The 13,304-nt window shown below is 34.3% G+C and overlaps 1 protein-coding gene across 8 annotated transcripts in view; it reads left to right on the top strand.

Annotated features, from left to right (window-relative positions):
• cwo (transcription factor cwo) overlaps nt 1-7,964 on the top strand; it is a 99,394-nt gene extending 91,430 nt beyond the window's left edge. For all 8 annotated transcript variants that reach the window (XM_067763275.1, XM_067763274.1, XM_067763270.1 and 5 more), the window contains 3 exons: nt 3,847-3,970; nt 5,518-5,839; nt 5,914-7,964. In XM_067763275.1, coding sequence (XP_067619376.1) covers nt 3,847-3,970; nt 5,518-5,839; nt 5,914-7,400 — 1,933 coding nt within the window. In that variant the 3' untranslated portion in view covers nt 7,401-7,964. The remainder of the gene's footprint in view (nt 1-3,846; nt 3,971-5,517; nt 5,840-5,913) is intronic.
• The last annotated feature ends 5,340 nt before the right edge of the window (nt 7,965-13,304 follow it).

Genomic DNA, 13,304 nt, shown 5'->3' with positions numbered 1-13,304 from the left:
TCAGATGGTCGCTCGATATTAGTGTTATACAGATCGGCCATTTCGCTTGCCAGTAAGTCCACTGGGATTTTCCGGGTTAGAACCAGGATCGCGTCGTCGGACATCGTCCGAGACCCATCTAGCGGCTGTGGTTAAACAACTAGCTACAGCAACAGGGTGTACCGAAAAGCGGAGACACAATGCTCTGATGGCCATAGGGTATAACATATAGCTGAATCAGTTGCGATGAATTGTGGACACACATAGAATACATAGAATTAGTGTAGAGGGTGAAACAAAGACACATATTTCAGTTACATCTGAGTATAATGCGTATTGAAATTTAGTAGGACAAAATTTATGCGCAGCAATTTCAGAGGTGTATTTAAAGTTTGTCGCTTAGCAGTCCATATCAAGTTTAAGCGTAAACGGATATAACATTACTTTTGTTTTGAAAAATACGTTAAAATGGTCAATTCTAAAAAAAATTAATTTTTTAAATAAATTACATTAAAATTATAAAAATTGTGTTTTTTGCTTATTACTTGAAAATATAGGTTTTTTTTTTGAAAATTTTTTTCTACTAAAACGAATTTGAAAAAAGAAAAACTGTCTGAATGAAAGTTGTTGGAAATGTTCTGAACTTATTTTAGCTGTAAAGAAAAAAATTTTTTCGATAAGAAATTTGTTAAAAATGATAATATAGTGGTTAAAAGTTCATTTTAGGCTAATTTATCATAATTTAACCTGAAATCTCTACTAAACTTCAAAAATACTATAGAATTAATACAGATTCTGAAATGTACGTAAAATACCTTTAAAGTAAGCCCAATATGATATTTTCCCTATAATTCTATCAGAAGCTATGAAGATTCTTTGGACAACCCTACATTCATATGGCAAAATGTTTATTTTGCAAAAGGCGGGGACTCGAAATCGGACTTAGAGCTTTGGTGTCTTCAGCAATTTTTCTTAGAATTATCTATAGATTACGTTTTTGCTATACTCCTGATGGCAAAAAAATGTTGACCCGCTCTAATATACAGGTATATATATAATTTATTAAAAAATTGTATATCTGTCAGCTGTCAGCTGTTACTTATACAGTATATTTCAGAATTCTATGTTCTGTAACTTGTAAAGTATACCGTTTTGGTCTTGTAATAAATTTAAGCAAACTTGCACAAAGCTAAGTACTTCTCTCCTTGGAACGTTATATTGTTATCGGCAACACAATTTTTCTTGGGTACGTTTTGGTGTTTGCCGGCAGATACCTACATACATACATTTCTGCGTAGTATATTTGGTTCAATAAATCTTGGCACATGCATTGAAAACGTGTTTATTTAAATTTAAGAATTTAAGCTAGCGAGGAGGCGTGTTTCTTTTACTGTTCACACGCATTCGCTTTGCACAAATAAATATTTCGATGCTGCGAGAAATATACAAATGAAACTCAAACAAATAAAAATGTGGTGTTTTTCTCATTTTGAATCCGAAGTGGTTTTGTTCTAAAATAAACAATATCCGGACATTTTTCGAACAAATAGGGACAACCAAAGATTTCTGTGGAATAATATTTTTTAGGTATTAAATATAAATAAAAATATTATAAATAAACATCTTTTAGTCTGCACATTTTGTTTTGTTTTTCTTTCTAAAGACTGAGACAAAGTTGACATGTCATAATGCCTTATTTGTAACCATATTTTTACTGACCCATATCAGTTGTTATTGGTTATTGGTGCCTTAACCGACAAAATTTTGTAATTTAAAAAAAAAAAAGAAAATGCGAAATATGTATAACAAATTGCACATTTATAAGTCACTGAGACAAACCGCAAAAAAAATAAAATAAAAAAAAAATAATATCTAAAAAGTTAATAAATTCGCTAACTCAAATACATATGTACAAGGTTATGGCCATGGCTAAACCGAAAACCAGTTGGTAAGGCGTTATGGTATGGCACCATTGAACAGTTACATTGATTTCCATAAGTTTGGATATATCCGCTGTTTTATATGGATATGAATATATGCCATGCCCCCCTAATTTCTACGTTTTTTGACAGTTAAATCTAAGGCGAATTCAGTACAAGGTGGTGCTATCCCATCAGTTGATTGCTGCTTCTTAGCTGATTGTTTCTTCTTGATAATTTCCAAGCAAAGCCTTGGTACAACAAGACTTCAGTTAATCGAAATAAATGCTAATTTTCTTTTAACTTGACATTCTTCAGCACGGAGAATCGGGTCGAATTCGCTTTACCATCACCTTGTATAGATTCGCCTTGGTTGGGCTCATTGGTTATTAGTTAACTGTGGTTTAATATCCGTCTACAACACCGATGATTCTGGGTAGAAGTCCCGAGCAAAGCAACATCAAAAAATTTAGAAACAAGTTTTTTGAATTAGAAAAAAAAAATTTCTAAACGAGGTCGCCCCTCGGCAAAGCTTTGAGAAAAACCCCATGGAAAAGCTGCTCAGTGAAAACTCATCTGCCTTGCAGATACCCTTTGGTCCGGTACCGCCAATTTTTTAGGAAAATTTAAAAAAAGGAGCACGACACAAATTGGTAGAGAAGCTGGACCTAAATCTCTGCGGAGGTATATAGTTACTTGTATGGTTTTTATTTATTATAGGTATTTTCATAAATACATATGCACATGAATGAACGAAGATCATTTGCGTTTGGTGATTTGCTTGCTTCTGATTTGTTTTGAGTTATGTTCTCATCGTGTAGGTGAAACCGAATAACCTCACAGATAATCTACTTGAAAAAACTCGGTGAACCATGTCAAAATGCCGTCGCCTGCAGTTTCAGTCGATTTAGCTGAGTCTCTCGAATCTCGGAGAAATCTTTAAAAAAAAAAAAAAAAATTGCATCGCAATTTGCCAGTAAATGTTTCTTTCTTTTCAGCATTTCCCTAATAGACAGAAATAGTAAATGAATAATAATTACTATTAACCGGTGTTAATTAAATAATTTAGAAACCGTTTCGAATATTTGAATTTTTTCGAAAATGCCTTTATATAATTGAGTGTAGTCCAAATAAAAAATGTTTTTTTTTCCACTCTTGATCAATCCTAATCAATAAAGTCCTTGCCTGGCTCTTTGACTGATTTAGGAGCAGAAAATTATCATATATCTGGTCTATACAACAACTGCAAGTTATTTGAAATTCTTGTAAGAAAGTGTTTTATAAACAAATTAATTTCAAAATAAATTTTTTTTTATAAAAAACCTACCTTAAAAAAAAGTGTTTGAATGCTTGAGTTTTTTAAACACATCTCTTGAACAACTATTTATTAAGCTGGTAATAATCTATAGAAGTAAGTATACATATATATAAGTATGTATATATCCATAAATAAAAAATAAATAAAAAAATAAAGGAAACACAAAAACTAGTATTATCCTCTGTTCTATTAATATAAGTAAAATTGTATTTGAATAAAGTAAACAAAATTTTTACAAAATGCAGAAACCATTCCGTGAAAATGTGTCAGTAGGCTAAGGACAGAAAAATAAAAAACTGCTTTATTATAACAAAATAAAAAAAAAATAAAAAATATTTGTAATACGTAAACAAGATTATATTAAACATAAAACATGTTATTAAATAAATATAAATTAATTTAATGTTAAACAATTTGATTACTTTAAATTTACGAAATAAGTTTTGCATATGTTAAATGCACGATATTTTAAAAATAAAAAAATATATTACATTAAAATTTTTTAACTTTTATTATTTATTTGAAATTTTTTGCACAAAATTTTAACTACAAACAAAAAAAGCAAATTTATAAAAAATTTTACTCACATACCTATTCTTCCTCCTTTTCTTACATACATACAAATTATAGCGAGGCAGCTGTATCCAGTTTTCCTTATTGCACAGAATCTAGCTTAAATTTTTCCACAAGCGGCACAGCGTACAGCGAGGATGATGCAGAATATGCAACCGGAAGACGTAATAAAACTTCGAGGGTAAATATTTTCCTTATTTTTTTTGTTTTTTGTGTTTTTGTTGTTGTTGCTTGCAAAAAACAGATACAAGCATGCAAACCAAGTGATGAGTACTAGCAAACGATTATAATCATAATACGTAAATACAGCCAATTCAAAATCGAATCGAAAAACAAATTGTAATATCGTCAATGCTACGCTTATTGCTGTAAGAATCATGCTAGTAGCACAACAACAACAAAAATACGTATAGGACCAAAATATGGTGTGGGAGCTCAGAGCTAATTGCGGGATGGGCGTGGCATAATAGCAGACAGACAGGCCGTATAGTGAAGGTTCTTACGTATGACACACACACAATGTGCACGCAGTGGATCAGCAGCGGCCGCGCGCATAAACGCACAGAATGTTCTGCATCATCACACAGAATCGCAAAAACATGATACATACTTAATTGCTTAAAACGGAACGATATGAATGAGTACGAAAGTAATGCACTGTGAACACGACCGCTTTTGACTCCAAAACTCTACTTCACCTACTACATCTACACGCTTAGCTAAATAATAAAGGATATTACTTAATTAGTTTGTAAATACATATCCTAGATATACACATACACACAAGGTGGTCCATTAAGTGGTTTTCTTTTTCAAGCATGATTGACAATGAGTATTGCAGCCACACAGTATAAAACCGGCTCAGGGAGTTAAGTCAGCTGCTACGAGTGATACTCAATACACTCATGGACTATACTCACGATTATTGTCGAACATACGGGAGTCTGTAATATATACATACATATATTTGTATTTATGTCACCAGGCTTCCTGAAGAAGGTGTGACGAAACAGCGAAATGCATAAAAGATCGAAAGGAAATTTGTTTGATAATCTCACCAACCAAAAAGCGCATTAATTACATACAAGGAGTAATTAAAATATTCACCCGATTAAAACGTACAAAGAAAAATTTAACAAAACATTCCGAAAATTGAATTTTCATGAGGAATAGGCAGAACCTATATGTACAGTTCTCATAGTAAATAAAACTAAAATGATCACGAAAATCGTTTGAGGTATTTATAAACGTGATCAATCGTTGGCATTTCACCTCGATGCTTAAATGAGGCCACTATATGGACCACCCTATCCACCCGTCACATACATTTTATTTGACACACACACATACATATATTCATAATACAAACATATGTATATTCGCCAACGATTTTAATAAAACCTTACATTTGCTCAAAGAGCACTGCATCTTCATACATGCACATTTGTCACTCGCACACACACATGCGCGTGTACACATATTATAGTATCTAATGTATATTTTTGAAACTTTAGATTAAGCAATTTTTTAAAATAAATTTTATACCCCACTGTGTAATGAATAAGGGTTATGGTGTTCAAGCAATGCTAACACACCATACTTTGCTACTCCCTCTCCTTTTTATATAATTGTTGTTTTAATTTGTGCAATATTTAAATATTCATTAACAAAGCTTAAAATTGAGATCTAATATTTTGTTTCTTTCTCACTCCATCTCCACACTAACAGCAAGATCCGTTGTCCCATCGCATCATTGAGAAGCGGCGACGTGATCGCATGAACTCCTGCCTAGCAGATCTCTCGCGTCTTATACCACCGCAGTATCAACGTAAGGGACGTGGACGCATCGAAAAGACCGAGATCATAGAAATGGCTATTAGACACCTCAAGCATTTACAAAGCGAGTGCATACAAAAGGAAAGCGAATATCGCATGGGTTACACGGACTGTATGAAGGAAGCGGCCAAATTTCTTTACGAGAGCCATATGGAAGAGTTTTGTTATCGTTTGGTGGCACGTTTGCAGGAACATTGTGTAGAATTGATGAAAAGTAAGTTATTATAATTAAGCTTATTTTGAAGGCGCACAAACGAATGCATACCTTTCGTTATATTTTCTCCACAGATGATTGCTACAAATCACGCAACTGTCACATACCCGACAACGTCAGCGCTTCAAGCGGTAGTCCAAATCAAGCCTATCATACGGCACCGCCACTCTGTCAATTGCGCGACATGCTCGGCAGTTCTGACATCGAGCATAGCAACGATCATAACGATGTTAAAGATTTAAGTTTTCGCAATCATTTAAATCAATTGCAACGGAATGCCGCTGTTGCGGCTGCAGCAGCTACTGCGGCAACCAATAGCACCAACGCACAGGCAGCGCATGAGCTTAACAGCAGCAATAGCCAGAATAATGTGCCAAGCAATTCCATTACTTCGCCAACAACGGTATCTTTTAATAGTGCCACAAGCACAACAACATCAACACCAAATAGTGTAGTGGTGGTGAGTGGTACACAAGCATGCAGTTCACCACCACATCGTCCGCAACAGACGCAAGTCATAACATCGACTGGACCAGGAACATTGAGTCATCACAATGAATTGAGTCAGCATGACTATGAGTCATCATCACGTGAGCCGCTGCTGCACACTGATACCTCCAATATGCATTCTCCGCCGCCGCGCGATTCGCTATTAAATCATCATTCGCACCTCAGTCATCAGCAGCACACATCGGACAGTTTGTTGTCGGCGCACATGCGCAATTATTCCGAATCATCGCATGACATTGAGCACAACAATAATTACAAGTATAAAAATCATATAAAAGAGCGCTTCAATCATGAGCTACACGACGAGGAGACATCCAGTGAACATTTCCCAGCGCCACCATTGCTACAAAGCGAACACTCGCACACACATTCACTCTCCGAACACTCCAAAGATGGCACTGAGCCGGAAATTGCGCCCATCATTGCCAAGAAACGCAAATTAGCTGAAGCAGCGGCGGAAGCTGCTGCTACAACTGCAGTTGGTGGTGGTGTTAATAATAATTGTACATTGGACGATGGTGATACGCGCCCGCTGCCATCTGTACGTACGCCAACGACAACAACCAGTGTATCGTTAATTATGCGCGATGAGAAACCTTTCAGTTTCGCTGAAATCAAAACTGAATTGAGCGCAGCACCTACCAGCTTTCTGAACACAAATAAAACACATATGAGCGCACCCAGTAGCACCACTCACGTAACACCTTCGCTGCATGCGCCGCGCTCTTTCGCTGTACCAATATTTGCGCTGCATGGACAGGGTACCTATTATGTGCCACTCAATGTTGATTACAACGTGCTTGTGCCATTCCTGAATGGTGCTGATTTGCTGGAAAAGAACTACGCTTCAATGCCAGTGGTGCATCCAATAAATATTAATGTCAACTTTATGACTGCCACACCACTTTCAGCAGCTGCTGTAGCAGCAGGCAAGCAACAATTGCCACTAACGGTCAATGGCGCGATTAACTCCACGGCTTCGGTTACAGCGGCAGATACTGCAGCTGCAGTAGCAAAGGCCAAATTAGAGAACATCAGTAATGGCTGGTAAATGCTTAAGTGTTTAGATATATTAAGTAAAAATATTCATATAACAATACAAAACAACATAAACAACAAAATGTATGCACTAGAGCGCTTGATAATCGACGACTCGAATCCATTAGTCGACTAGTTTCTTAGTAAAATAATCAATTGTCGCTAATCGAATTGTTGTTTGCATTTCAAATATTTTTATTTACAAAAAATTTAATGTATGAAACCGTCAGTATTCAAATAGTGAGAGTTAGTCGCTTACTTGCTATGCTGAAATATAGTCGATTTTCAATCAATGCAAAAGTGGCTCTACTCGACTAGTCGATTAGTCAAATAATCGATTATAAACAAGAGACCTAGTACGTACGAATGCAGGATAATGCGGTGCATCAGCTTTACCGTTTGTACGGCTGGTCCGTGTGACGAAAGAAGCCACGCCAACAAATGTATTCCACACTATCACAATTACAAGGAACAGCCCTACCTCAGATATCTGTGAAGTGAGATGAAACAATAAATGTGACTTTAAATTAAGCATCAGTCAGTAGTAGGCACAGGGAACTCAAACTCGAATTTGCGGCTTACATCTCTCTACTGATAGAAACCCCCAACGAAACCCTTCCATTCCAACGTTGTGATCCGCAAGGTGGGTAGCTGTCCGGACACAATGGCATGTGCTCGATTTCACTATCGTCTTGTAAAGCTAGCGCTTGACCCTTGGCGAGAGTCACCTGCTCTACCTACAGCACTACAAAGCAACTGGTCTTTCCCAGTCCTATCCTCAACTTTAAGTTTCCAAAACAGCTTCCCATCCCGTATAGTTTTCAAATATTTTAACCTATCAGACCTGAAAGCAGATATCATACATCCCCTTGTAAAAAAAGCTAGTCCCGGTTTGCTAGTGTTACATCAAATTCACTATTCCCCCTATTCCGGGTATACAGAAGTACACGCTTAGTCAGGATTATTCGATTATCTGAGTTAGCAACCCCTCGGAAGCTATTAACTTTGAGGTCCAATCGAAGCTTTTTGACTTTCACAACACAAAGTAGAGAAAACAGAACACTGTTACCTTCATCACACTTCGTTACTGCAATTCTGTTGTAGAGACGTTTTTTAATTAATTGAACGATGGGCATCTCGACTTTTAAAAGTGGAGGGGTTTTTTGATAGTGCCATGCGGAAAATCCTGTTCCGATGAATTTGTTCCTTGTCCTTTACAAGTTCATTAGAGCTCTAAAATGTAAACAGTGTGACCAAGTTCCTAGACTTTGGCATGTAGTCCATATGGAGGCAAATAATAGACAAGATGTCACCAAGTCCCGGAGGTTAGTATGGTTGGGTTGAACTGGCCGGTCCATGAGGACCGGAGGTTAGTATGGCTAGAAGAACTAAACGCACAGACAGAGTGGATTTCCCGCAGGAGGATGCAGGCATTTTTACAAAGCCAACGATAGCGACATTTCAGGGATAGGTTGCGGCGCAAGCGGGACATCTGTAAACTGTTTGTTCTTCAGAAGCTTCAGTGATTACTCGGTACTCATCGCCCAACCACTATCGCACCCTTCAAAAACTCTTTATTTTTGTTTTTATTTAGAATTAATATGTGAAGACTTCATTATGATTGCATTCTAAAGGTCAGACTTAACTGGTTAGGGGCGCCTTTGCCAAACTCCGCTGGCCCAAAAATAAATGTGGTTCTGTGTATACCATTAGCATGCGCTTTGTCATAAAATATATGACATTCATAAATGGGGTCTTTTTGGAGCTTTTAGGTCGAGTTTTACGTATAATATACGAAAACCAAACATTTCTTTGAATTTGAATTTTGTAATGTATTGGATGCAGCCTCATTTTTGATCAGACCTTAGTTAGCATACAGAATACGAGAATTGAACGGAACTTATGTATATATAAGTCGCTCATTGGAGTTGGTGAAAACGGCCAAAGTGTAAACAAAAGCCAAATGTTTTGTTGATTTTCGTATACTCGCCATATATTTTCACGCCTTTTTCTACGAAATATGCACAATTATCGATTTAATTGGGAGTAGGTCACCACATATGTTGGTGAAAACGAAAATGTCAAATAAAACTATCTGAAGGATTGCTATACTTCAGTTGATTTCTAACTTAACTAGAAATTGTGAAAATGATCATTAGTTATAAATTGAGAGAATTTGAAACTGTGCGCTCACTTGAACAGCTGACTGATCGCTAGAACACTTGGACACGAATTAAGTGAAGGAAATATGTAGACTTGTAAATAAAATAAAAATAACCACCCACCCGCAATAGGAACAATAATTGTTAAAGATTGTTAATGACTTTGAAATTAGAAAAGATGGAAAATGTAAATATATAAGGATAGTGCAACAAGGTTTCGTTTTGTCTAAAGAAAACTAATGAAAACTGTTTACAATAAAAAGTAGAAAATTTTATGTAAAAAAAAAAATAGTTATGTAGAAGATTTACAAATTTTTCACAATGAAACTAAATTTTCCTAGGCACTAATCAAAAGTTGTATGACTGTAATGGATACAATTACATATACATATGTTTGTATGTTTGATAGTTTGTAAAGGCGTTTATATATAAATTGAAAAATGTTGTAATTAATTAATTGTAGCATTCAAAAGTATATGTCTGAATTTGTTGTGCATTAAAAAGAAACTTAAACAAAAAATGCTACTAGTCAAAGCTGCTTTGAGTAAGAAACAAAAAAAAATTTGTTACTGTTATTGTGGGAAAAGCAGCAACTCATGCAAATGCATATTTGAATTATGTTAGTTTATATATACATTAAATATTTTTAAAACTTTACAATATATATATGTCTTTATATTTGTTTGTATTAGCACACAAGTACGTATATTTATGTACTAAAAATAGCGTAAAAAACTAACAAATAAAAAACTATAATGTGTCCATAATAAAATAAACACTTAATGAATGAATTTATTTGCCAAGTGAAAATGAATATCAAAAAAGTGTTAACTAAAATGAAATATTTTCGAAGTAAGCTAATAAGTTAAGTAACTAAACTAATTTATATGCATATTAGGGTGGTTCTTAAAACACAAAAATTTAAAATGTTTTCAGTATCACCCTTTGTCATGGTGTTATCAAGGTCAAAGATACTAGACTGGCCTTTGACCCCTCCTATGTTCGAAATTGTGGGAAATAAAATAATAGTTAATTTTATTTTTGATGGACTGTCCTAATGTTTATGTATTTTTAAGTAAATTTTTTGCAAAAACTTTAGAAGTTAAAGATTATGTTTCATTTTAAGCAAAAAGCATAATTTTAGTTTTATAAAAATTTACGTACTATGCTTAAATGAAATAATATTGTTAACACAACTAATTTGAATAAAACTAAAAAGTTACTGTAAATTTATGCAATATTTTTTTACTTGGCCATAAATAAAGTTAAAAAATAGTTTCTTATAAAATTGTATTATTTTTTTGTTAAGTAATAAAATTTGATAAATAATAAATTGTTGTTGTGTGTATTTAATGAGGAGAGTGCACTAAGTATATACATATGGATTGAAGATTAAATTTACAAAAAAAGAAAAATAAAAATTAAATAAAAAATTTGTATAAAGCTAAATCAGAACAAAGGGGCAAATCTCACTAGTTTAGAATCCATAAAATGCGTAGAATATTTTTCATTTATAAGCAAGAGCGTTTAAATTTCGAAATATTAAATATTTTCTGCTTTGAAACATTTTTAGAAACTGCCGCGCACAAAAAAATTGTTGATTTTTTGTAGTTGCAGTTTTACACGTTATTGTCAAAATTTAGTATTGAATAAGGGCAATGCTCTCAGTCTGGGAAGCATAGAAACCGTCGAAAATTTTTCATAAATGTATTTTGCCTTTAAGTTTAGAAAACTTTTGACAGTAAAATGAAAGGAGATAGACACATTTTCTATGATGTCTAGAGAGAGAATGCCCTAAATATTGTGGTTGACTCCAAAATAAAAATATATTAATAATGAATAAAAGTAGGTAAACGAAAATGATCATTGAAAACTAAGTAAAAATTTTTAGAAAAATTTTCAACTTCCCAAACGAATTTTATATAAGAAGAAAAAGAGGAAGAGCGAAAAAAAGAAAACAAAAATTAAAGGTTGATGAAATAAATATGAAATTATTCAAAATCCCACCAAATAAAAAAAGTAAATTATAATAAGACTGCTGCACATTCCGATAATGTTCGGTAAAACGGAGTATTTTTATTTAGATAAAGGTATTTTGAGAGATCCAGCGAGATAATTATGCTTTTTCGCAAATAAAAATATAAGGTCATGGCCATTGTAAATTCATACAAGTGGCGAATGTTTGAAAAAACGTTCACAATAGTAAACTGCTGCGATCACCTGATAAATCGCTGTGCAAAATGGTGTTCTTCAAACACTTTCGTAAACGACTGGTATATTACATTATATGCATGTTTTAAAATGTTAGCTTAGCTGTAGAGCTGGATTCGATTCGATTTTTTTAAGAATCGATTTTGCTATTAGATTCTAGAAAAAAATCGATTTAACCGATTAAATCGAACCAAACAAAGTTTATTTAAATTTTGCTTATTCTTTGTAACAGTGTACTTGCTTACGTACTTAACTATTTACACGATTTTTCCCGACAAATAAATCTGGACAGTTCCTCTCTCGTTTCGTTGTCTGCCGACAAAATTGGAAGCATCAAGGAATGCCACATGGGTCCTCACTTGATCCTTTCATCGGTGTGAAATAATTAGTTTAGTCTTTACCGAAATGTCATACTTTTTGCGTTTTTTTGAATCTTTTATTTCAAAATGTAGAGAAACCAACCTTGGGAACATTAACCAATGCACGTTCTTGGCTAATACTTATTATTACAGGAAATATTTATTACATACGTAAGGTAACATGGCGGCCACCGCCGCAAAACGTACCGAGGATCCAAGTATTGTGGAAAAGATCTGAATTCGTTATCTTCGACAATCCTAAAGCGTTGCATATCTGTGGCAATCATTCTAATCAAAGCACAATCCAGTTGTTTTTTTCGCTCATCTGCAGACTGAGGATTCCTTATGTTGTTGTTATTAGGTTCAAAAAAGGATTCTATTGGAGCTGTTGGTGAAGACATTTCCATCAACGTTGGATGTGACCGCTTCAAGTGATTTAACAAATTTGTTGTATTTCCACCTGTTTTGCATTTTTTTCCGCACAACTTGCATTTCGCAGAATCGCCCTGCACGTGACTAAAGTACTTCCAGACAACAGATCTGCGAATCTTTGGATTACTTATAAAATTGAATTCCCCTTCAGGGTCACTTTCAATTGGCTTACTAGAATCTAAAAATATAAGTTTCTTCATCTTTCTCCTTTCTATCGAAGCCACCAACACAATAAAGCTAAATTTATAAAAAAAAAAAAATTACAGAATATGTATTTCCTCAAGCGTCCGTAAAGTAGATAAAACTTCGATGCCTAAAGAATCGAACGATTTAAAAAAAAATCGATTCTACATTTCTAAAAAAAACATCGATTATATCGATTAAGAATCGAATCGAAATCCAGCTCTACTTAGCTGGCTGTTCATATTTTCTCTTGTAATTAGATTTTATTGCTATGTAGTTTGATATTGTATAAAAACATTTAAAAGAAAAGTTGGTTTGAAACGCGAATAGCCAATTAATGGCAAGTTAGTTTATTTACCACAAGCAAAAAACAAAGCTTTTTCCCATTCTCTGGCAGTGCGTGACAGCCGTTCTCTGCCTTATTTGACAGGTAGGTATGGCAATGGAAGAATATAAAGATTTTTTACTTGAAGGAATTCACAATACCCCAAATAGAAACCTAAATCGGAACTTGTATCTGAGAAACTACTTGACGTACAAACTCTGTTCATGTACTTGTCGGAACCCGTT

This window comes from Eurosta solidaginis, chromosome 1, assembly GCF_040869045.1.
Source record: "Eurosta solidaginis isolate ZX-2024a chromosome 1, ASM4086904v1, whole genome shotgun sequence".
NCBI lineage: Eukaryota > Metazoa > Arthropoda > Insecta > Diptera > Tephritidae > Eurosta > Eurosta solidaginis.
Note: the sequence above shows the minus strand (reverse complement) of the source record. Positions and strands in the feature narration are given on the sequence as shown.